Consider the following 27,619-nt stretch of genomic DNA (forward strand, 5'->3'; position numbering starts at 1 on the left):
ATGTTACATTTTAGAAATGAAAAAAATATTTTATGTTTCTTTCTTTATTTACTTATTTTATCAGCAAAAGTAATAAAATAAGCTAAAAATAAATTTAAAAAAAAAATATTGAAGTTATAACTGTATGAGTAATTTTCTATATCTACAGTTTGTTTTAACTTTCATTTTTCTTCTTTCATTAAAACGACAATATACTTTACTGACACTTTTTAAATCATTTGAAATTGAAAATGTTCTTGTTAAAGGTATTTTCAAATAAATCTTAAAGGAAAAGTTAGATATAATAAGAAATTCTGATCAAAGAAATAATATCTTTGACGTAACTTTACTTAAGTTTTGATGTTAATAGGTTTCTATAATTTATGGTGACGACTTATTTTATTTCCAATCAAGTCTTTCTATTTACTAGATAACAGTTTTACACGAAGTACTGTTATCAGGTAATTCTGTTTTACATTTAACTTCCTGAGAATAATAATTAACGTTACATTTAATGTATAAATATGTTTAATAGATTTTACCGTTTATGCCATAAAAGCGTTTCTCTTGCTTATTAATCAATCTGTTTTCTGTTTTAAACAGGGCTTTGAAGAGTGACTTAATAATTAATTACAAATATCGTATTTTATATAAATTTAGGTCCATATTGATATACAATTTACTCAAGGCAAACATCAGAGAACCTAAGAAAAAATTTATAACCCCCCCCCCCCCCCAAACACACACTTACACACACAATTATGTAAAAGAGAATTTTGTTCCCATTCTTGCGGTTAACCTATATAATACACCTGTCTTTTTCCTGTTTAGCCTCCGGTAACTACCGTTTAGATAATTCTTCAGAGGATGAATGAGGATGGTATGAGTGTAAATGAAGTGTAGTCTTGTACATTCTCAGTTCGACCATTCCTGAGATGTGTGGTTAATTGAAACCCAACCACTAAAGAACACCGGTATCCACGATCTAGTATTCAAATCCATGTAAAAATATCTGGCTCTTCTAGGACTTGAACGCTGTAACTCTCGACTTCCAAATCAGCTGATTTGGGAAGACGCGTTAACCACTAGACCAACCCGGTGGGTTTATATAATACACCTAGAGCAAGTCTTCTTCTACTTCTTTGGCACTGTAGACCAAAATGTGAGCCTTTTCCTTCATCACCAATCCTCTCTAACGTTCCATTCCATCACCATATCCATGTAACCTCCCACACACATCCTTCCAAAATCATAAAAACTTCCATCCATATATCTTATTCTCGTGTGGCCTCTAATTTTCTCTTTTTTCTGTTTACAAATTGTGGCTAATGACACTGTAAATGAGAAAGGAATCAGAAACAATGAAGCATTAAATGAATATCCCATCACTACTGTCACCACAAAGGTTTGTAGGCCACGATGATTGTATACGACGTTCCACGGGATATCGGTGAAGAGGAGTTTGTTGGCGCAGTAAATGTTCAAAATACGGATAAGTCTGTGGAAGAATTTGCTATACTTTTTAAGGTGGTATTCCGGGCTGGCCACAGAGAATCTAATGTGGTGCATTATGTAGGTGATTGCAAGAAGCAATTGCGAACAAAATTCCTAGAAATTGTTTATAGGCTATCAGTCGCATAAAATTAAAGATTATTTAAATGTCAGTCGATTTTTTCGATGTCAGGGCCTTGGCCATGTTGCCAGGGTATATAAGGATAAATAACTTTGTTCCTTCTGTGGCAAGGATGAGCATTTGGCGAAGGATTTTCAGGGTAGAAAGGACGGTGGTTCCCCTACCTTCATAAACTGCTTTAAAACCTGGAAGCCGGAGAATCGCGATTGCCGTTCCACGGAATGTCCCGCGTGCAAATGTGCGCGGCAACTTTTGAGCGACAGTATAGATATGTAGGCGGTTAGTAGTAAGATTAAATTTTTCCTGGCTTCCGAGTATTAATTTCGTTTTGTTGATTTATCCTTTGTTTTGTTTGTTAAGTTTTCAGTTTTGTGTTTTACAAACTATGTTATTTTTGATGCTCTGATATGTTTGATTAAGTTTTTATTTTTATTTTGTTTCGCTTAGGTTTTAGGCTTATGATTAGATGATTTTAATGATAGGAATTAGTGTAGATTTCTTATATTATTTATTCTTGTTTTAGTTAGTTTAATTTTCGTTTAGTGTTTTGCTATAACTTTATTGTAAGTTTCTAGTTATTTGTAGGTTTTTTGTTACTTTTTATAAGATTTATTTAGTTTGTTTGTGTTTATTAGCGTTTGTTGATGACAACTACTGTCCACACTACTTGTTTGTGATCTATTAGGTTTTATGTTTGGTTTTGTTGTAGATTTCTTGTGTTGTTTACTCGTATTTTGGTTAGGTTAATTTTACGTTTAGTGTCTCATTATTAGTTTATAGAGTTTTATTGATAGTTTTTAGTTGTTTGTAGTTATTTTGTTAGTTTTTATTAGATTTGTTTAGTTTTTTTTTATAACTACCCACGTTTCTTGTTTGTGATTTATCAGGTTTTAAGTGTAGACTTTGTTTGTTTGGGTTAATAGGTTTGTTTTTCTAGTATAGTTTTATTATTATATTTTTTATTTATAAAGTTCTTGGGGCATTATTTTGGTTTGGTATTTATCGTTGTTTATTAAGTTAATATTTTGTATTATGAATAGTTTAATGTTCAGTTTATTTAGTTTGTTGCTTATTATTTTGTGGATAAGTTGGATGCTTGGGTTGTGTGCTGAAATGGTCTCTTACACCGGGTAAGATAGTGGTTGCATCAGCTCAGTCGGGTGATCCTGTTTGGGACCTGATAAAATTATTTATAATTGTGAGTTCCGAGCTAGGCGCGGTACACCGATGTGAATGTCGCTGCTTGTGGCATTCGCATCGGTGGCATCTTGACAGCGGCCAGATTGGGAGATGTCTTGAGGCCATGAAGATGACCTCCGATAAAGCCCCTAAGGGCTAGATACGGAGGGAATGGCGTGACGGTCGGACCCGTCAAATGTTGGGTGTCTTCCCCTCAGGGTTAAGATATGTATACATCATACAATTTTTTTTAGCACTTTTTGCTCATCTTTCGGGAGTGTCCAGTAGTAATTTTTGTGTGAATTCGCATTTGTTGCTACCTGCTAGTATACCTCTGTTTTGAAATATGAAGCCGTTTCTATACTCTAATATGTACATGCAGAGTGATATATATATACATATGTATGTGTGTGTTTTTGTGTGTTTTATATTTATGTAAAACAGATACATCAGATATGATTTCCGAAAATAAAATTTAGAGATCAGATTAATGTTTCGTTGGTTTTTCTTTCTTTGTTATCAATCCGCAGATTGAGTTTCCAGAGCCTTTTTACTTGAGCTGTTCTTTGTAATTGTTCCTAGTTTGAGCAATTTATATCATCCAAAGGCGTATCACCCTTTCCTTTGTTGTCTTCTCTTTCCCTCAGTAATCGTGTTACGTAAAGAATAAAATGATGTAACGCATGAGTTAAACCTCAGCCCGCATCAAAGGTGTTTTGTGGCCCACGTAATCAAAGAAAAATAAATAATTACAAAAATTTATCTTATTCTATTAAATGTTTGCGTATTTAGAAAATAAATGCAAATAATTAAAACATTAAACTTCGTTATCTATTGTATTTAATTTTATTCATTATTTGTTGAATTTGTAATAAATATATTACAAATTACAGTAGTAAATTCACATTCAATAAAACTGAATTTAGTGGATAGAAACAGTTATTAGGATTTCTTAAACCAAATAGGCGTATCTCAGTTTGCTTCTCAAATAAAATTTTAACAACCTGGATTTCTAAGTCAATAAGTATAACTATTCATTAATAAATTATTACTCTAGAAAGGATAGAAATGTGATCGTTTAAGAAAAATGGTGTAATAAAATTCAGAAAATCTTTCGTAATGTACTTTTTAAAATAGAGATACGCCTTTTTCGCTTATGATGGCAATATAGACCTGTAACTGAAGATAAATATTTTTATATTTGATTAAAATATTGTTTTTACTGAATTTCGTCTCTCAAGACATAATAAATTAGAAATATTAGCCCGAGAAGGAAAAATGGTACAACTTGTTTTCTTTTAGTGCAGCGGTTCTTAAACCTTTTTTTACCTACCAATCATGTGAATTATAGATAGTAACGTACCACTGAACTATTAAATAAATAGTATATCATTAGAATAGCGATAAAGTTATGTCTCGGAATGGTAAAGCAATAAAAAATTCGAATCTTTTTAAAAAAAAACCAAAAACCTCGTTTTGGTTAAACAATACTTCGGTCTAACACAGCCCTAACCAAAATGTGACCATTTAATATTTACAAAGCTGGTTTTTAAAATTACCTAGTACTACCCTAAGCAGTGGTCTTATACCGAAAAATAGGTCGTTTTCAGGAAGTAACATTTGCTTAATTTTTATACTCAGATTGTTCAAAAAGTGGCGTAACCTTATGGAAAAATGTTTTCTTCTTTTGTTGCTGGTTTAATTGAGAAAAATGGGTTATACAGTGGAGCAGAAAATATTAACTGTCTCCCAACACGTTAGATGTACCAGTTATGCACAGAACCCAGAATGCCTTCACAGAAAATTACGGTTTAGATGCACCAAACAAGTTCTGTTTAACAAGTTCCAAGAGACAGAGAATGTGGCAGATGCAACCAAAAGTGGTCGATCAAAAGTGTTAACACCAGAAAAGTTGATCGACGTGTGCAAGGTACACATTCTGTTAGTCCTAAGAAGTCTGTACGACACCACCCAGCCTGTCTGTAGCTTTCTGCCAGCGGTTCTTGTCATTTGTAACGCCAGATGGCGAAGAACTCGATAATTGGTGTTGGTCTGACGAGCCATGATTCTACTTTGATGGATACATAAATGCACAGAATTCGCGCATTTGGTTACGAAAAATCCACATCGGCTGCACAAGTCTACTCTACAAGGACAAAAATTGGATCTTTAGTGTGTAATTTCACGTAGGCGAATCTTCATAAAATTCTTTCATGAGAACGCTGCGTACAAATGTTCTAATAATTTGTAAGCATTTTACCTGTAGACTGATTAGAGTACATACTGCTTATACACCTGACCGGCTAGAGTACACGTGGTCAGAAGGACAATGCTACGGCTCATGCAGCCAACAACACTATGACTTTCTTGGATCAGTGTTTTCATGGACAAATGATTTCTAATTGGTTGTGGCCCCCCTCGGTCTCTTAATTTATCCTCTCCTGAATTTTTCTTGTGGGATGCCTTAAGGTTGCTGCTTACAAAACTCATCCTCACACCATTCCCGAATTGCAGAAATTGATCGATGTGTCGCTACAATTCCTTAACAAAAGTTACAACATGTGTTTAAGAGCATGCAACGTTGTATTCAATTATGTGAATCGCATAATGGAGACCACTTTCAACAACTATTGTATCTTATTTATTTTTCCATAAGATTGCCTAACTTTTGAAGACTTTGTACCTAACGGATGTTATTTTATATTTTGTTTCTTTTTCATATAAATATACATAACGAACCAGATTATTTGTAATTCCAATTCACAATATGATGTCTAATATGTAGGACTGTATAATGTATTAAGTTTGAATTGGAATTGCTCACTGTTATTTCCTGATTATGAAATTCGTTATTATAAGTTAAAGCATTTGCTATATAAAATGAAAACTATTCATATCGTTATGAAAAGGATGGAGTAATTAAAATGTTTGTTACTAATTAGAAATTAAGGATTTGAATTTAAATGTTATCCAATTAGTTATGCCAGTTTATTGTAGTAAATTCAGTTATATATTTTACAGGACAGAGTAGTATAAGCACGTATTTTGATAAATAAATAAACTCTCTTGGAATTTGTATAACAACTTAATCTATTTTCAATTCTCCTCGTTTCCTATTTTATCCAAACTAACGCTGGTTGCATAATGTACTGTTACATAATATTAACTAATGTAGGTTAGAATATTATATGAACGTAATAATTAGAACAGTATGAAATATTTACTATTTATAATAGTTACGTTAAAAGTTTTCTGATTATTTTAATATTTAATAACTCGCGTTATAGCAGTGTAAAAAAAAAATGTTATTTTTTACCAATTATTCTATTCAACATTCAATTTTTCCTGTTAAATTATGAATATTTATATCATATTTTTATTTTTTACATTGCCTCTTCCTCTATGTTTTGTTCTTTACTCACTGTTTGCTCTAAAAATTGCTGATAATGTCACAGGTGATAAATTAAAAAATTTAAAAGCCCAAGAAGCCGTTTTGAAGAAACATATCTACTGCAGCGCCCCCTAGTGCTTATAACGTGTAAAAGCGTATACGACATAATATTATGTATTATGTGTGTGTATGTATTATATATACAGTAGAAGTCCGATAATCCGGCACGTTCGGGACCGGCTCGGTGCCGGACTACCGAAAATTCCGGTCTATCGGGCGGTAATTATAAGAACAATTAGGTTAATAATTAAACTACAAATACAGTATGCAAATACATACAACAAAGTTTATTTTACATTTCATATAATGTATGTATACGTACTGTAAAACATATTTCACTTAGATTTAAAAAAGTCACGAATGTCTTTTTTGTTTTCTTGACTTTTGGCGTTTAGTATAAAATTTATTTCTAATGATATGGAAATCAATAATTTCTGAAGCACTGTAGCTAGTACTAGCCTCAGCAAAAGAGATAAAATTATTTAGTGATTCTACAGCTTCTGCCCAGTTGATTTTTCCTTTTCTTCAGTTTCAGCATCTGAGTCAGTTTCTAAATCTTGGCCGAATTTCTTTGCCTTTTCAACAATCATTGGCCCTGTTATCGGCTTTCCTTAAGAACGTACTGCACTAAACCATTTGAACAATACACTATCTAGCTGTTCCAGTTCTGGTTTTTTTAATGTTTGTCTAGAAGCCAACTTTTCAATTGTTACCGATTGAGAAGCAAACTTCATTAGTTCATCTTTTTGTTTTTTAATGTCATAAATAGTTGATGAGCCAATATTAAACTCATTCATTAAAACATTTCTATTCTCGCCTTTTTCTAGCCGTTTGATGATTTCTAGTTTCTGATTGAGAGTCAGTGTTACGTGTTTTCTTTTCTCTCCTTTTGAACTCGAAGGCTTAGGTTTTGAAAACATGGTCACTGTACAGTTAGAACGAAAATCACTTTTTTTATAAACAGTTTCAAAAGTTACGTTTACTGCGATGTGAAAGGACAAAAAACAACAACGCACAAAAAAATGGCGAAGACGCTTCGTGATTGATTAACGGAGCTGCACTGCACCTGAATTTGTTGTGACAGCTGAGACTAGCCGGCCGCTAATTGTTTCCGAACAATACCGAGCGCTTCCGGATGATCCCGAACTACCCCGAAAACTTCTGAATAGCTCTCGAGCGTTTTTATTTGCTTTAAAGACACACTTTTGGAGAAAACCAAAATTTTTACAATTTTCCGGAGGGATGCCGGACTATCGGGCATTCCGGACTGTTGGATGCCGGACTAATGGACTTCTACTGTATATATATATATAATTATATAACACTGTCAAACGATAAAAATATAAGTACTACAAGATATAGCACAATAATAGATGCAGTATTTACAAGATATTTGGATAAATTTCATTCGAGAGTATTTATTTCATACTTCAGTTACCACAAACCAATTGTTTCATTTTTAGAACATGATGATAATACAAATAATATAAATATTTGAAATAAAATGTATCATTGTTACCAATAATTAATAAATAAAATTAATTTAAATTTTATTGTTAACATTTTTCAACTCATTATACAATCATTTAAATATGTTTTAATAAAATTAGCAGAAGTTAGAAATAGTAATATAATCAAATATAATTGTAAACCACTAATCGGTATTCATTATTTGAAGTTTTCACTTTTGTCGGCCAGTCCCGCGACTGCCATTTTTTCTTCTCTATCTTCACGAGTAGAACATGTCCTGAAAGTTTGTTACATTCTTCATAAATCACTTTGTATTTTGTTTTTGATAAAGGTATAAACACGGATGATAAGCTTAAAATGTATTTTGTTGAGTTTTTCATCACTATAGTAAGATAAAAATTTCAGTAATTAAGATTAAATGGTAAACTAAAAAAGAAAAAAAAATACTGAAGGATGAAATAAAATCATCGTCAATATTCACTGTTATTATGAAGCAAATTCTTATGTAAAGACTCATCAACAAATATATGTTACGATTAGTGCAGTAGAGATAAGATTTTTATGTATTTCATTTGTTATTTTATTGTTTACCTTTCTCTTTTATTTTATTTTATTATTCATTCTGTTATATATGAGCGAGGTAACAAAGGTAAAATCCTATCTATAAATTACTTTAGTTAACAGTAGTAGTATTAATACCGCTTACCGCTCAACAAAGATATGAATTCAAAATATTTGTTTTGTATAAAAATCACAACTGAATCAAAAGTTGAATAATACATAATATTGATTAAAATGTCATGTTCATCAAACAAGATAATATTCTGCTCATTCTGAACATGTATTGAATGTGATGTGTTTGTAATTTTTTTTTATTTATACACATGATTAAAATATAAAATATTAGTTTCCATGATACATTTCAAAATAAAACAGAAAAAAATAATTTATGTAATATCTTCTAAAAAAAAAAGATTTAGGCCGGTCAGTAATATTATACAGAGTTCTCCCAGAACTTTCATAACAACTCTACTTGTGAAAATAATAGAAAAAGGTCATTCAAACATTGGTTCCAAAATGCTTCATTTGTGAGTTACAGGTAGTGAAAAATCTCGCTCGGATTTCATTTACCCCAGTGAAATGAGGTCGTACTGTAATTTTTATGACGTTAATTAAAGGGCAGAATTAGTGACGTTTTATGGCCTTTGACCTGAAAAAATGAATAAAATAGATCCCCAGAAACGTATCTGTAGTAGTCTTTTAGAAATATGGGTTGAAAATGAATAAATTGGGTTAAAAAACCCTGTTTTTTATGTTCAACGAACTTTATAAAATGGTAATACACATAAAACTGAAAAATCAAAATTTGTAGAGAATTTAATTCTCAAAAAAATGGTGGAAAGAAGATAAGTTTTTAATAAAACAAAAAAAAGTTAAAAAAATTCGAATTTTATTTAGCAAAAGTAAATTGTATTTGTTAGAAAAGTACTTATTTAATATAAATAAAAACCAAATTCTTTTTTGGTGATGTATAACATTTGTGAAAACAAAATTCTTTTATTAAAAATTGTTTTTATAAAATTTAGTAAAACTGAAAATTACACAACAATAGTAAAATAAAAATAAATAAATAAAGATTACTTAGATTATAATTTTTTTATTAATGGCAATAAATTATTTGAAAAATTGTTATTTCAAAATTGGAAATAAAATAACAAGAGGTGATCATATGCGTAATTATTCTGTAAAGTAAATTAAGGATATCGGGTACTGTGAACTGTGCTATCGTTAGCGAAGGATTTCTGTGAATTTTAGTTTGAACATGATCGGTTTGCCGTTAAAGTAATGCCATACTTATTTACAACAGAGGAATACGCTGATATGGTATACATATTGGATGTGCGTTTTCTGAAATTTCCAATTGAACTTTCCAATTCTTGTGCAGGCCAGAACGATCGGTGAAGTTAAAAATAAGGCAAATTCTGCATTGGATATAGTTGGCAGATGGCTTAACGATAGAGGATTGCAGCTTTCGACTGAAAAGTGTAAATATATTAAGTTCACTGTCAAACGAGCCAGTAGATATACGGATTGGAGGCAACGATATAGCGGAAGTAACAGCACTAAAATATCTAGGGGTCATTCTGCAGAGAAACTGTAGATTCACTGATCAGGTACTAAGTATTTGTCAGAGTGCTGAGAAAATGACTAAAAGCTTAAATATTATTTTGTCGCAGAGGGCTCCTCGGGCATCCAAAAGAAGAGTGCTAGCGACAACTGTAGTATCAACATTGATATATGCTGTGCCAGCATGGAGTTGTGCTCTGACCATCAGTAGAAATAGCGACAGGTTGAAGAGGGCACACAGGGGGATACTACTAGGCGTGGTATCTGCCTACAGAACTGTATCTTATGAGGCTCTCTGTGTGCTTTCGGGAACGCTTCCTATCGACCTCATAGCCAGATACAGAACTGACAGGTTTTTAGGGAGAGCAGGAAATGAAGTCAGGGAAGACATCTATAGAATCTGGCAGGAAAGGGGTGGAGGCTGGAGTGGCTGGATGGACAAGAACTCTAATTCCCGATATATTAGGGTAGATTAACAGGCGGCATGGAGAAACGGACTATTGGATCACCCAGTTCATGACGGGACATGGGTGCTTCAATGGTTATCTCCACAAGGTGGGAAAAAGGAATGAGCCCACGTGCATGTACTGCGAGGAGAATGACGATTCTGAACATACCTTTTTAATATGTAATAAATGGCTAAGGCAAAGACATGACGTGGGTATTCATGGAAAAACACCGAAAGAGACTATGGACTTCATGCTTAGCAGTGAGGAAAACTGGAGGAAAGTTGCTGAATACATAAAGACAGTGTTAACACAAAAGAATGTGACGAAAAAAGGTTGTGTTATTAGTATGTTAGGTTGGGTGGACAGCCTCAGCGGTGAGAGCCAGCATGCTTAGATGTGCTTGTTTCGATGATCCGCTGAGGACTCCATGGGGTATGTTGTTAGGATAAGAGAGTATTACAAAAGATCCTGGGGCCACATTACGACTTGTAGGTATGATGTGGTTCCGTAAAGGACAAAATAGTGAATAAAAAATCTCAAAAGAGCCACCGGTAGACCTGACCTGCCATGCCGGTATATAGCCGGTAGGTGGGGAGGGCCTATTAGAGTAACGGACACTCCCCCCTGGGTGGGGTAATACCACCAAGTCGGTCCGGTCCAGGGGAGTAGAGATAAAAGAAAAAAAAAAAAAAGAAAAAAAAACCGATTCCAAACCAAATAACGCGACTTTTTGCAATCTTCAGGAAACTGGTTCACTATCTAATATTCGTACACGCTACGAACGATCGGCCCAACACGACGCTGTCATTGAATAAATTATTATCGATGCAGTTCAGCATAGTCCAGGCGTCAGTACACGACTTCTTTCTAAACGGATCGGAATTTCGCATTTGATGTTTTGGAGAACTCTTAAAGAAAATAAGGTTTATCATAAACCGACAGTTCTACTTCTACACTCTGGGGATGGTCCTCTTCGCTTGGGAGTTCTGGGCAACTAAAAAGCGCAACAAAAGCAATACAGAAGCGTACCAAGAAATCTGTTGAAAATGGCGGGCGCATTTTGGAACATTATAAACTGGTTTGTATAATAAATACACTTTGTACTAGTGTACTGTTTCTATATAAAATTTGAATTTTTCTAGCTTTTCTTTTGTCTTATTCACCTTATTTTACACCATTTTATTCATAATTAAATTCTCTACAAGGTTTTTATATCTTTACTATCCATTTAACACAGTTATTGTACGCCATACATAAAAAATAGAATTTTTTACCCCAATTTATTGGTTTTCATCCCATATTTCTCAAAAAATATACCTCAATTACGGTTCTGGGACTTATTTTATTCAACTTGTCTGGTCAAAAGTCACAAGAAATCAATAATTCTGCTCATTAATTAACATCCTAAAACTTCAATACGACCTCATTTTACCGGGATAGCGAAATCAGAGCGAAATCTTTCATTAGCCGTAACTCGCAAACAAAGCATTTTAGAACATACGTTATTACGAAGTTTTTTCATTTTTTTTTTTACGAGTAAAATGAGTAGAATAAGTTATGAAAGTCCCGGGACAACTTCGTAATACACTCTGTATAACCAAATTTGGTTTACTTCTGAAAGATGTATATAAAGTAAAAATTGTTAAAAGATCTTATGGTAAAAAATGTAAGGAGGAGTAAATGCTAGAATATTGAAACAATTAATTGATCGTGTAGCGATTAATAAATATTTTTATATTAAAATATCATCACAGAATAGAAAGGATGATGATTAGCATTAAATTTTAAATAACATGATCAAAAATGTTTTGTGAGTGATAAATATACAAATACAGCTTATAAATTAAACGAATACTTCTTTTTTGTTTAATTTTTACCTTTAAAAATTATTTATTATCATTTAGAAAAACATAAACTGGTTGTAAATGTAACAATATCGTTTTATCTACGGTCGGTTGAAAAATTTTAATTTCTCTCCTACTGTAAATAATTCTAGATTATAATTTTAATTTTAAATGATATTGTAGTTATTCCGAAGGGTGGCTTGATTTATCCATTCCGTATAAATACCATAGGAAGTAGTAGAGTCAGTAGTTTCCTCGAGCGCTTTCGGCTATTCTGCCATCTTCAAAAAGGAATTTATTTTGATTAAAATGATAACACTAACATAATTGAATTATATATATAATAATATAATTATTATATATAACTATATATATATTTAATCGATATTTAATTGAATAAATATATATAGTTATATATAATAATTATATTATTATATATATAATTCAATTATGGTAGTTTTATCATTTTAATCATAATTGTATTTCTCTTGAAGATGGTAGAATAGCTGAAAGCGCTCCAGCTAATTAAACTGGAATTTGGTAAGCTGTTTTTTCTTAAATTACATATAAACAAGTATTCATTTGATCCTCTCGGTTATCAGACGCATACATTACTAATTAACGATTGATATATTAATCTGAGAAAAATATACTAAAAAAAAATTAATAAATTATTCGAGTCAAATAATTAATTTATTATCACTATTAAATTTAAAATAAAGAGGATTATTCAATAATTTAATACACAAAAAGCTGTAGAGACGTAGCAGTTGGTAAGAGGGTTATGATACTTTTAAAATAGTAAGGTGGTAACTCTATGATGATTTTTGATCAGTTTTTTTGAGTAAAATTGATTCGTTTATAATTCAAGATCTCATTTTTATGATGGCGAATCCTCTTGGAAGTTTACGAACTCTTTGAACAGCGTGCGGAAATAGTTTTTTGCTTTCTGAAAAAACAGTTATTTATTTTCGTATGATCAAACTATACTGCCAAAGTTGTACGCAAAAATTTTACAAGCAGACAGAAAAATTTTAAGACTATTGAATTTCAATCATTAACGATCACATAGTTTCTGCTGAGGCAACAAAGAGTAAGGCAATAAGCGCGCTAATAGTGTGGCAAAAGAGGCTTATTTACAGTGTCCTTTCACTAATCGTGTTGTTTCTAACAATCTTGTCTGTTTTCTGTAGAGAATGATCCATGATGAGTGACAAAGTGAATTTAATGCTACCATCAACAATAAAATTCGTCCTGTTAAGAAAACTGTATCACCGTGGAGCTCCTCATGCAGGAATAACCGTTCCTGCACCCTAGGCAACCTAGGCTCACTCATGGCTCAGACCGATGTATTCCGTTTGTATTCATTTGCAATACCCAACTGCACACCTTTTCCTTGTAGATTGTGTCTGTTATTTTCCATTGCGTCAGAAGATTAAACTAAGGGCTGATTTTCCAAAATATCTTAGGAAACAATGGGGCTTAGCCAGGTTAGTCTAATGGTTAAACTCATCATCGCAAAATCAGCTAATTTTCGAAGTCGATAATTGTAAGGTTCGAGTCCTTGTAAAGGAATTTGCTTTTATATGGATTTCAATGTTACAACGTGGATACCGGAGTTCTTTGGTGGTTGGGTTTCAATTAACCACATATCTCAGGAATGGTCGACTTGAGACTATACAAGACTAAACTTCACTTACATTCATTAAATTTCATCCTCATTCATCCTCTGAAGTAATACCTTACGGTGGTTCTGGAGGCTAAAAGAAAAAAAAGAGGTGTTTTTCATTTATGCTGTGTTACTGGGTTTTAATTTTTATTTTAATTTTTAATATATATTTATTTAATTTATAAATATCCTATCCGGGCTCTGATAATACTTTGTTGTGCACCAAGAAAAAACTTTTTGTTGCTGACTGTATTTCCCTGTGTAAATATATAAAGAGAAATAAATATATGTATGTATATATAGTATGCATATATTCATTTTATTTTTCAAATTAATGGTTAAAATTGAAAAGAGCTTTCCTAACCTGGTTTATCGAATCCGCAGGTTTTTGTAAAAGAATTTTTTCATACGCAGAAGTCAAAGAAAGAAGTTATAAAGAAAGAGTTCTTAAAAACAATTTAGAGCAAACTGAAAATTCTGAACGCTAATATAAGACTTTTATGCCGTTCACAGCTCTATTAAAACAAGAGGGTTTGGTGATTTCAACAGCATGATGACACCTGTTAACATAACTCGTTCCATAAGGGATTTCCTTCACGTGTTTTTTAAAGACAGGGTAATTTCTGCAAGTCATTGGTCACTATTTGTCCCTTGACTATCAAACCTGAAGTTCTTTTACCGCATTTTATAAACTATGATTTTCACCGATACTAAAAAAACAAACGTTGTTAATACACAAAACATAATTTTAGATACAAAAATGCACAAGATTATTGTACCTAGAATTTTCAGAAATATAAGTTTTTTAACTATAAAGATGTGAAAAAAAAAGAATTATAGAAAAAAATATCAAACACTTGGTTAAAAAGAACATTTAAGATTCAGGTAATACAGGGTCTGGCATATAAACCTGACAATTTTTGAGGGATAATAATTAAATAGTGTTTCGTACTTTTGAAACATTTAATATATCAAATTAAGATCAATTTTTGCAATTTATAGTGAATTACTTACATAGATTTCTTTTTATTTGAATATTATGTCGTTAAATGTTTTCCATTACTCCTCACACATTCACTTAAACCTCATTCTAAAATTTGACATTGCTTGCTCAATCATCAGCTGTGGAACCGCTTCAATTTCTCGTTGAATGGCCTCCTTGAGTTCTGCAATTGACTGTGGTCGACTACTGAAGACTTTATGTTTGAGATACCTCCACAGAAAAAAATCACAAACAGCCAGCAGGTGAACGCGCTGGCCAAGGAATGTCGCCAAATCGGGAAATCAAACGTCCAGGAAAGGTTTCTTGCAGAACATCCATTGCGATTCTCGCCGTATTGGCGGTGGCACCATCCTGTTGAAACCAAATTTCACGTCCTTGAAAGTCATTCAGTTTCGGTCGCATAAATTCATTTAGCATGTTTACGTATCGATGAGATGTTACTGTTACTCTGCGATTTATCTCCTCAGAAAAATACGAGCCAATTATGCCGAAATTTGAAACCGCACACCACACTGTAACATATTGACAGTCAAGTGGTTTTTCAAGAATTTGCTGTGGATTATGGGAAGCCCAATAACGGTAATTTTTTTTATTCACAAATCCTGACAGATGAAAATGCGCCTCGTCACTTAAAAGAATAATGGCATCCTGGTGGACATTGTTGAGGATGACCTTGCAAGCTGCTTTGCAAGACGCCCAATCATTTGCATTAAGTTGCTGCACTAACATCATCTTATTCGGATGGAATTTCAGGTCGGCATGAAGAATGCGATTTATCTCCTCAGAAAAATACGAGCCAATTATGCCGAACTTTGAAACCGCACACCGCACTGTAACATATTGACAGTCAAGTGGTTTTTCAAGAATTTGCTGTGGATTATGCGAAGCCCAATAAAGGTAATTTTTTTTATTCACAAATCCTGACAGATGAAAATGCGCCTCGTCACTTAAAAGAATAATGGCATCCTGGTGGACATTTTTGAGTATGACCTTGCAAGCTGTTTTGCAAGACGCCCAATCATTTGCATTAAGTTGCTGTACTAACATCATCTTATACGGATGGAATTTCAGGTCGGCATGAAGAATTCGTCGTACACTTCGATCAGAAATGGCTAGCGCAGCAGCATGTCTCGCTGCTGAACGACGTGGAGACCGCGAACAGCTAATCTTACAGCGTTAATATTTTCAGGCGTTCTCACAATCCGTTTTCGTCCTGTTGGTTTCATTTTTAAAGCAGACGATGTGTTCCTAAAATTCGACACCCACAACAATATCGTATTCCTACTAGGAACAGACGCGTATCGATTTAAATTGAAATGTCTGCGAAATAAAAGCTGTGTTACAATAACCGAGTAATTATTTTTAAAGTAGGCTTCAATCACAAACGCTCGTTGTTCACCCGACCACGACATACTGACTACTGAAATAGCATGAATAGACCTGTCGATGTACAACACTCCCGCCTTCTCATTGACAGTAGTGCCAACATAACAATTTCTACAAAATCGTCAGATTTATATGCCGGACCCTGGTATAAAGGAAATTTTTTTTTGTCTCAGTTCTGTATAACTGAAATATCAGTTATTTATTTTGTTGCAAACTATTCAGTTTTGTACTGACTAAGAGTGAAATATAAGCTAGTCAAAAGAATTGTAAACATTTCGTAGAACTAAATAATTTATGCGATTATTTACGGATCAAGTTCAGGGTTAATATATTTTATTAAGTCGAGTTTTAGATCAAGATCATTATTATTTTTAATTTACAAACATTAGTTTTAATCATATTTAAAAAAAAAAAATATTTGCAGAAAATAACGAATGCCTGACCTACACCCTAATCAACAATGATGATACAGAGGTCTAGTTAATATATTTTAAAGTAGGTTTGAGTATATACAAGATAAACTTAATTATCTATTCCACGAGCTCGACAAATACGGATTACTATAATCCATAATAGTACACGAAGAGCTACCTATCCATGCGTACTAGTATAATACTATTAATCATGCCCTCTAAATAATTACTCATAGTTATAATGTTCAGTTAAATTCTAACCCAATTACAATTTTAAACTGGAGAATAAAATTCAGTGATACGTATTTCTGAAGGAATTAACTGATTAACTTATGTCATTAGCAACCTCAAATAGAGATTCGCGAATTTTCAGTGTAATAGACCCTGGTCTGAACAGTAACACAATTTGAATTTTTATAGCCAATAATTATCATATTTGAAACGTAAACGGTTTTTAAATTACCACAGAATATTTATTTTTTTATTTATAAATCATTTTAAGAGCAGTTTTATAAAATAAAATAATTAACCAGGCACATTTTAGATGAAAACTTGCTGCTTTAAAAATTGTGAAATGAAAAAAATCAGCTGATAATATTTGAATTCGGATGTTGTGTTTTTATTTTTATGTAGTTTAATATTATTTTATTGAATTATTGATTTATACTTTGTAGTGATTAAGGTTCCGTAATTTGGAAACCAGAAGATACCTAATAATAATTATTTATTTTTTACTGTTAGATCTCTATTTTCAGATTAAACTAACTTATTTGTAGTAGGTTAGTTGGCTAACCTAGCTAACAAGTGCATAAAGTATACAGATGCGTCAAGTATGCAGGTGGACATAGACCGCAGACTGTGCCAAGAAGGATAATACTACTCTGGCAAAATGTGCAATCTGCCATTTGGATCACCCTGCAAATTATAAGGGATGTAGGGTGTACAGGACTTTCTTGGAACGAAAGGAGAGGCAAACAGTCACTTATGAGAGGTAACTCACTTCTTTAGGATCGCAAGCGAGAACATTCAACATCAATTAAAGTAACTTTCCTTCTCTGAATCGGAAGTCGCAAGAAAACTCAAAAGGTCGTTCTTCTGATCTTCCCCGATCTTATTCCGCGGTTACAGACAACAGAGACTTTGGTGATTCTGGTGGTAAAGATAAAATAGATAACCTAGCAGCTAAGATTGAACCCTTGGTACAACAAAGAGGTAGTTTGTTAAGCCTACTGACAAAGATTTGTTAATGGCGAGGAGGTCTTTAAATATTATGACCTGGTACATCAATGGTTAATGAGTAAGGAAGGAATTGAAGGCAGTGTTAGTTATGGAAATTTTAGACATCATACTTATTTCTGAAACACACTCTACTAACCATAAATATTTCTGTGTTAGAACCACTAATCACCCACATTGTAGAGCATTTGGTGGCACTGCGGTACTGGTTAAGAATACATTAAGGAATCACCTTTTTTTTCCTCTGGGACCACCGTTAGGTATTGCTTCAGATTCAGAGGATGAGATGAGTGATTTGTAGCATGTGTGAAAATGCCATGCCTGACTGGGATTTGACCTCCGAATGAAGGCTGAGATGCTACCAGTGTGCTATGGAAGCTGGTATCACCCACATTTTAAACATCTTAAATCTAACCTTAAATGTTAACCGTTGTAAAAATAATAATGCTTTGGTATTCTTCAGAATGATTATTTGGTCCTTAAAATTCTTCTTAGTTTTTAAATTATTATCATTGGTTCTGTGGTTTGTAATATGGGGTGAATATATGATATAATTGAACTTCATATTCGCAAGGTAAACACTAGATATTATGCATTGTTTTACTTTTAGCATTTATGATATAACTGCCAATTTACCCATTTCTTCATTGTTTTTATTACCTACACGGACAAATATTACTGATGAATAAGTATACCTTACAGTTTTTGTAGCTAAAACACCCACAAATATTTAATTATGTCTTTTCAGTTGTTTGGTTTATTTATTTACTTTTTAAGAGATTTTTTTTATTTGTATTTGATAAGTTAAGCTGTCTTAAATTATCTTTTAAAACAGATGTGAATGAAATTTATTTCCCAACTGTTTTCAAAATGTATATAAATATAATTTTTAAATGATTGGAAACAGAAGTGTAAGCCAGGAGTATAGTTTTTGGATGATGGATAGGTATGTAGTTTTTTAATTGCTGATGATTAAGTAATTTTAGCTGAAAACAAGGATGACAACCTATTTTTAAGAAGATGAGAGAGGGTATGAAAAGTGGGGGTTTAGAAATAAATATTGATAAGATTAAGTATTTCTTGTCAGAGGACAAGAGAAGAACCTGCAAATGGGAAATGTAATAATTCAATGCGTAAATGAATTTGAGTATCTGGGAGTTACACTGTCATCAAACAGAACATATAAGATTAATATGTTAATTAAAGCCAAGCTAAAAAGATTTTATTATTCGGCAACTGCAGCATATCTAAAAAATAAAAAAACGGGTGTTAGTTTGATTTATGGTGAGTAGAGTTACCTACAGTGCAGAGGTTTGGAAATTAATAAAAACCCAAAAATATGAAAAACAGCAATGTATATGAAGTTTTGGAGTAGTTATCACAGGACTCTGATGGTTTGTGTAAGTAACAAAGAATTAGGGAAGAAATGAGAATAAACTCATCGTTAGAGCACACCATTTAAATGAAACTACTTATACTGAATGGGCACATGCAAAGAATGATGATAATCGCTGACATAGCATATTTTGGGTTGGAGTCTTCATTGCATTAAAGGAAAAGGGGAAGACCAAGAAATAGGTGGCAAGGACAAGAGAATGAAACAATTCATTGTAGACAATTAAGTGATGAGGATATTTTTAATAAAGGAAAATGGAGATTGGAATGCAGTAAATGGCTTCGATATGTGTTATAACTATGTATGTATTTAATTTGAATTACTTGTTTTATAAGTAATATGTTAGATTACTAATAACTGTGTAATTTTTTTCCATTTACAGGATTATGAAGTTGATCTATATTTAAGGCAGAAATGGCAAGATGAAAGACTTAAGCATCCAGATATTACTGAAGTTTTAGATTTAAATGATCCTAATCTCGTCAAAGCAATATGGAAACCAGAAGTATATTTTCCTAATGCTAAAGATGCAGAATTTCAGTTTGTAACTGTTCCAAATGTACTTATACGAATAACACCTAATGGAGAAATATTGTATATGCTAAGGTAATTAGTCTTGCTTTATTTTAAATTCTGTAGTATTTATTGAACTTTTTTATTTTATTATTTACATGGATCTTCAGTTTGAATAATTATGAATTTAATGATTTTATAAATCTCTATTCGATAAAATATATAGATCTATGAATTTCGTAGAAATTCCCCAAAATTTATGCGATGATTTTTAATTATAATTATTCCTTTTCAAAAGTATATGGAAATTGTTCTTCCAATGAGTTACATCAAAGGCAAACCACTACATTAACAAAGACTGCTCTAAGAGAGAAGCATTCATAGCTGGGCAGTAAATTCTTATTTGTCAAGCTCTTGTGAATCTGAAGAATTTGTATCTTCCACCATTACATATGAAATTTGGTTTGATGAAAAAATTTTTCAAAGCAATAGATCATAATGGGCAAGGTTTCTTATACCTTAACAGCAAATTTCCCAGGATCAGCGAGGCAAAAATCAAAGAAGGAATATTTTTTGGAACACAGATACGTAAACTAATTAGAGGAGTTTGAATGAACCTGAGACAGCAGCATAAGTATCATTTCAAAATATTGTTAAATTGTTGCTAGGAAAATAGAAAGCCGAGAAGTACGTAGAGTTGGTGAGTGAACTTCTTGAAAAAATATTAAAAAATAGAATGCAATATGTCTAAAAATACACATACTGCATTCACATTTAAATTTTTTTACCACCTTACTTTGGTGATATATGCGATGAGCATGGTGAATGTTTTCACCAAGATATATCAATAATGGAAACTCACTATTAGGGAAAATTGAGCCTGAATATGTTTGCGGTTAGTGCTGGAGACTGGAGAGTTTCCCAAGATAATATAGGAGAAAACCAAAGAAAATCATATATTAGGTAAAATAATATCATACTTTGGATTAAATAATACTTAAAAAAGTCAGGTTTTCTTTAGATCCATATTACTAAAATGCACTGCCTTCCATTCAATTTTGGTTTACAGATTTAAAATTAGCACAGTATAAGATACATTTTTATGAATGCAAATGATGAAAAAACATTTTTTTTTATAGACCAGAGTTATTAAGTTTTGAAATTATTAATTTTCTTCATATAGTATTGTTCTGGTAAAACATGAAGTTTTTTTCTTTTTTCTAAATAACAAATATCAATTCTATATAATGAATCCTGTCTTACTGGCTCAGTTAAACGATCTGTAATTCAGTTTTTTTTATAGTTGACTCTACTTTTTTGATGTGTTTTCATGACAGTTTTCATTGAAAATTAATTCTAAAAAATAGACTTTTAAAAAGACAGAATTTTCTGAATAAAAATATTTTTAATTACTTTTTTCAAAACATTTTTAGTCGGTCTTGCATTGCTATAGAGGATTTCCAAGCGTTAATTGTGGTTGTGATCTGTGTCCTGCTGGGTTTAAAACACTGTGCCATTGGAACAATTCATTTTATATATTTCATGGCCACTGTTTTGGGCAGTTGTGCTTTATATGTAGTAATCTAAAAATTCCAATGTCGTATTTGAATCTAAAAATCACATTGTATTAATCCAGATTTTTAAAAATTACATTATTTTTTCAGTCTTTGTTACATTATACATTAATATATTTTTTATTATTTTATTTTTTTATTTTAGGTAGGAGTGTGTTAATGAACCTACATTTGATACCTGGGATTGTTTAATGTTAAATTTTTCTCTGGTCTTTAGATAACATGGGTGTGTTGAGTAATCTGAGGATAATACTTCTAAAAGCAGATAGTTTATGTGAGTTTGGTTGATTTAAGGTATTTTGAATTGAGAATTCCTGTCATTGTTCGTTGGTTTTGCAATGGGAATAAAAATGTATTTATTTTTATTTATATCAATCTGTATGCTTAATTTACAGTTTATTTTATTAAAGATGTATTGACATATACAAGGGTTATTTTTTTTTCAAGGTCCGATCGGTCACAAAATAAAAACCCGTGCAAAAATCGGATGAACCTTTGCTCATATGTGCTGCGCAACGTCTCTAGTATGGCCTTAAATCACGCCATGTCACTTTGTTTAATTCTGAACACGCATCTAGGACGTAAACATGTCTACAACAATAGCATCTTTCGCCAAGTGCGGTAATTCGATTTCTTCAGGCTGAGGGGTGTAATGCAGCTGAAATTCATTGACGAATAAGTAATGTGTACGGTGAAACTTCAATGAGCGACAGCAAAGTGCAACAATGGTGCAGGAACTTTAGGACGTACAGATGTTTATGATACAGGCGGTCAGGGAAGGAAGTGAGTGTCAACCGATGGTCTCGTTGAGCGAGTGGATGAGGCAATTAAAAAAAAATCGATGGTTCACAATTTCTGTATTGAGTGATTCGTTTCCTGAAATTTCAAGGTCACCTCTCTACACCATTGAGAGTGAAAGACTTCAGTACCGTAAACTGTGTGCGAGATGGGTTCCCAAGATGCTGTCTGACCATCACAAAACAATGAGATTGGACACCTCCCTAATGTTTCTCCAGCGCTACTAAAATGAAGGAGAAGATTTTTTGAACAGAATTGTCACAGGAAATAAGACATAGGTCCATTTCGAAACTGAAGAAACAAAAGAACAATCCAAATAGTGGATGCGTTCTCATTCTCCCAGTAAACCAAAGAAATTCAAGAGAACCTTCTCCAACAGAAAGTGTATGGCTACTGTGTTCTGGGACCGGAATGGAGTCTCTTGGTGGAATTCATGGAACGTGGCATGACCATCAATGCAGCCTCATACTGCGTGACTCTTCAACGTCTACGAAGGGCGATTCAGAATAAGCGGAGAGGAATGTTGTCATCAGGCATTGTCTTTCTCCATGACAATGCTCGGCCGCACACTGCAGCTGTAACTAAGAAGCTCCTGCAGCATTTTCGTTGGGAAGTGTTTCATCACCCACCATACACCCCGGACTTGGCCCATCTGATTTTCACCTCTTTACTCACATGAAACGCTGGCTAGGAGGACAACATTTTGGCACAGACATGGAGCTGCAGACCAGCATAGAAACATGGCTGAAAACACAGGCGGCTCTGTTCTATGACGAGGGTATTGGAAAGTTGGTACTACACTAAGACAAATGTCTAAATCAGAGTGGCGACTATGATGAGAAATAGCGTAACTATGTAAGTACTTGTTACAAATAAAAAATGTTTATTTTCACTGTGGTTTTAATTTTGTGACCGATCAGACCTTGAAAAAAAATCACCCTCATATTAACTACAAGCAAACTTAACAAAATTAAACATAGCATTACAGCAAACTTAAAATAATCAACCATTAAGTTGATTTACATTGACTTTTGTTGCCTTTATACGATAACATTATATCAACATGTCTATGCAAGATGTTATTTTATAAAACTTTTTGTTGTTTATTGGTAGATATGTCTGCTGATTAAATGTATTGTAGTAGGATTTCAGCTGGAAATAGGAGAAACGATAAGAATTCTATATGTTCTTGTAGTACTTTTGTTATGTTATAATTGGTTTTTAATAGTATAGAGAATTTCTATTACTGGTTTATTAGTTTATAGTTTTGTTATGTCAAATAATAATACACTGTATTATGGGATATGCTGATGTATTTTACTTTTTTTATTATATCTGTTCTGTTTTGTGAATTTTTTGATAACCTTGATCATGAGTTAAATAAGTTAATAGGCAGGGTTAATTTATGATGTATATAATGCTGTTGGGTTCTGGAAAGGTTTGAAGGGTATGGTGCTACAGGATGATATTTGTTTTAATGAATCATTTGTGTGTTAGGTATAAAGTTTTAGATTTGTTAATAGGTTGTTAAATGTGGTTTATAATTTGTCAGTTGGATCCTTTCTAAGCTCTGTGGTATTATTTTATTGAATGTAATCTAAAATCATACTGTTAATGGATTAGCGTTAATGATAACTGTTGTGTTTGTTTGATTTTTATTATATTAATATTATTTATTTGGAATTTTTATTATTATTTTTCAGCTATGTGAGTTTCAAAAGATGGAAGATGCTTTTATGATACTATTTTGGTGGATATTTAATTTTTTTATTTAATATTTTACGTGTTCTTGTATTTTGACATTTGTATTTGTATGAATTTATTTATGCAATTTCAAGGTATCTATCTAATCTATTGTTTTAACTGCATAACACTCTGCAGTGGTCAAGCATGATGCAGTATCAATCAAAGATTCAATGATCACTTGAAAGCCCTCCACAGTAACATATACAACGTTTGCCAACTATCTCAAACAAATCACAAATACACAAACATTTACAGCTACATTAATATTCTACACATACACCAAAAGGGGTTACATCTTTACATACTTGAACATTATGACATATAAATGTAAAAATCCCTTATACTAAATGAAAACATTTTATTCAAACCAGTATATTTTATATTCTAATTTAAACATGTGTCTGCTTAATTAAAAAGAAAAAACACCACTAATAACATCTGCTTAATACAGCGGTACTAATCGGTAATCATAATTAGAAGCGTTACTAAAAACTTTGAGAAGTAAGTTATTAAAAATTATTTATTTATAAAATTGATTCAGTTTATTTTTCAAAAGTTTATAATTAAGAATAAATTTTTAACAATTGATAATATAAAATTTGAATTACAATAAAACATGTACATTTGTATTTTATTATTTAATTTATGATTGCAGATTAAAATTGTCTTTTTCTTGCATGATGGATCTATCAAAATTTCCTCTGGATAATCAAATTTGTACAATGGAAATTGCAAGTTGTAAGTAGCTTAACCTTTCATTTTCTAAAATATTTACTATAGAATAAATGAATTTTAATTTTTTGGTATCTTTTTTACTTCCTTGTACAAAGTAAAGGAACTATTGTGATTCAGTTATCAGATTTCAATGAAATTAACCATTTTAATCATCCTGGAATCCATTTTGACTAGTTTTGGTATGACATCTGTACGTACATATCTCGTATAGCTCAAAAATAATTAGGCATAGGATGTTGAAATTTTGGATTTAGGACTGTTGTAACATCTAGTTGTGCACCTCCCATTTTGACTGCAATCAACTGAACACAAAGTGTCCAAAAAAGCCCAAAATCAAAAAAACTTGCATTTTGGACTTTTCTTAATTACAGTAATAAGCTCTCATTGAAAGCTTTTCAACAATATCATAAGTGGTACTTATTTTCATTGGTTCCAGAGTTATAGTCAAAAAAAATGTAATTAATGAAATATTTGGATCTTACAAGGAAAGACACATTGGTTTTAGTCTTTAAACTTTATTTCCTTTTTTTTAACTTTTTTTCTTAAATTTAATTTAAATTATATTAACCTATAATTGTAAAAACAATTTACAATAACTATTTCAATAATACAAGTAACAATAAAAAAAAATCTAAAAAGAAATCAGAAGTTATTTTTGAAATAAAATTTTATGTACTAAAAGTTGTATATGTAATTTAATAGGCATTTTTACCTATGTATATATGTAATAGATTTGGTGAAACATCTAATTATTTAATATTAATTGAAAATTATAATTTAGAATCATATTATTTTTGGATTTTCTAGTTTAATGTCTCTTTAAATTTATTTAATTATTCTGGAATTTTGTTTAATTTTATCTACATTTTAAAGTTTTTAAACTACAGAGTAATTGAAAGATAACAAGAGCAACAAATACACTGAGGCATACATGCTCGATCTTTAATAAATTGCAAAAAATTCTTATCATATAGTTCATTACTCATCTGATATTGTGAGATAATATTCTCCCTAAGTCGGAGTTGATCATCATTTAATCATTGTTTGGTTTGATATAATCCTTTTATTAATTTGTGAACACATTCTCTAGTTTTCAAATTTTCTCTCTCTTTATATTCATCATCCTCTCTTAATGTTTTTATTCTTTCCTTGGTTTTAATGTTTACTTCCTCTTTATATTTATCATCTTCTCTTAGTCTTTTTATTCATTCTTTGGTTTTAACATTTACTTCCTCTTTACGTTTATCATCTTTTCTTAATTTTTTTATTCTTCCCTCGTTCTTAACATTTTCTTCCTCTTCATATTCATCTTCTTGTAATTTTTTTTTTTTAAATATATTTCTTCATGATATCTTTATTTTTACTGTATGTTTGTTTCTTTTTCATTTTTTAATTATTCACCAAATAATCAAATAATAAAAACTGAATATTTTATACTGTAAGGTTGAAATTAACATTTGTAACCAGTATACAGGAGTTCACTAAATGGAATAGTTTAATTATTATTAACTTTTATTTATATGACACACCAGAAAACTGAAACTTTTATTAATCAGCAACTCATGAAGATAAGAATAATACTGATCTAGTAATATGAGTAATAAAGGGACTTTTACTCTATCCTAATATTTCATCTAAGATTGTTGAATTAATAATTGTATAAATATTTGATGTTAATAAAAACTAATATTTCATCAATTGTGTAACTGTCCACTTTATTAAAGAAATGGAGGATCGTATCGCACTTTCAAATGAAACAGGTTTAACACGTTCTTTAGGGTTCTTGGACCTGAGGTCAAGAAAATTTCATTTACTAGTGACGGGCATAATTCTTGGTATAACTTAATCAAAAGGGGGGTTGTTTTATTTGTTTTTTCTTACTCATTATATGTATTCCAAAAGAATAATAGGCATATAGTGTTAATTTTTTTAATTTTATTGATTATTGTGTTCTTGACCCTGGGATCAATAGCCGTTTCTTTGCATAACATATTCTTGTGCGTAGCGCCAAGACCCTATTTTATGTTATAAAGTTATATGTTAATAGCGGCTCTTGCGCTCAGAGTCAATAACGAAAACACACAGACATGATGATTCATGCATATTAGAAGACTATATTTTATGGCTCTTACGTCTGCATCATATATCATATAGGGTCATTGAATACATATAAGACATATTGATTCTTGTCAGATCGTTCAATCAATACTTTTGGTCTTGCAATGCTGCTCCTCAGTTTGTGTACAACCATTGATCTAGTTAGTTTGTGTCGTTTTGTTCTTTAGATAAAATAAGATTATGTTTTCACGAGGAAAGAAGTTACTCGCATTAGCTTTGATGCAACCTGACATTGAAAGTGAAAGTGAACCATTTAGTAGTGATGATAGTGATTATGACCAGAATGAACCTCAAACTGAATTTAGCAGTGACAGTAGTGATACAAGTGACTGCGAGGAAAGAGATGAAACTTGTCAAAATGATAATATTCTGGAATCAAAACCATCAACTAGTAGTTCGCGTCAATCAACAGAGCCAGATCAGCAGGGGCCGAAGACGGATGTGTTGCCATTAGTAAGTTCAGAGACAGGTACTAATTCGCAGCCGTCAGCAAGTCACCAGCAGCAGCCGGAATATTCGCCGTCAATAAGTATTGAATCACAAAATAATTGGTAGCAGATAGTTGTATCAGATCCTGACTTTCTCGATTTTCCTTTAGGCGAACAATATAACATGGAATCCATTGAAGTTGATAATCCACTCCAAATTTATAGTTTGGTCGTATATAGCGATATTTTTCAATTAATAGTAGAGGAAACAAACCGATACACTGCAGAAAAACTAACCGGGTTTATTCTTAATAAAAGTGTGTTGTAAAAAAAAACACTAATGATGATAACTAATGACGATTTTTGTTTATTGATAAAAGTATTTTATAATAACAAAAAGTTTTTACAAGAATATATCATAATTTTTTTTTTTGGAAAAAATTATAAGAAAATATTTCAAAAACGTTTTATT

At 31.8% G+C, this 27,619-nt stretch overlaps 1 protein-coding gene across 1 annotated transcript in view; it reads left to right on the forward strand.

The window, feature by feature from the left end:
• Positions 1 to 27,619, forward strand: part of LOC142329942 (glycine receptor subunit alpha-2-like) — a gene marked incomplete at its 5' end in the record, with an annotated part of 440,959 nt that overhangs the window by 379,033 nt on the left and 34,307 nt on the right. The window contains 2 exons of the mRNA XM_075374909.1: positions 19,618 to 19,841; positions 24,522 to 24,604. Coding sequence (XP_075231024.1) covers positions 19,618 to 19,841; positions 24,522 to 24,604 — 307 coding nt within the window. The remainder of the gene's footprint in view (positions 1 to 19,617; positions 19,842 to 24,521; positions 24,605 to 27,619) is intronic.

Source organism: Lycorma delicatula, chromosome 9 (genome assembly GCF_047948215.1).
Source record: "Lycorma delicatula isolate Av1 chromosome 9, ASM4794821v1, whole genome shotgun sequence".
NCBI lineage: Eukaryota > Metazoa > Arthropoda > Insecta > Hemiptera > Fulgoridae > Lycorma > Lycorma delicatula.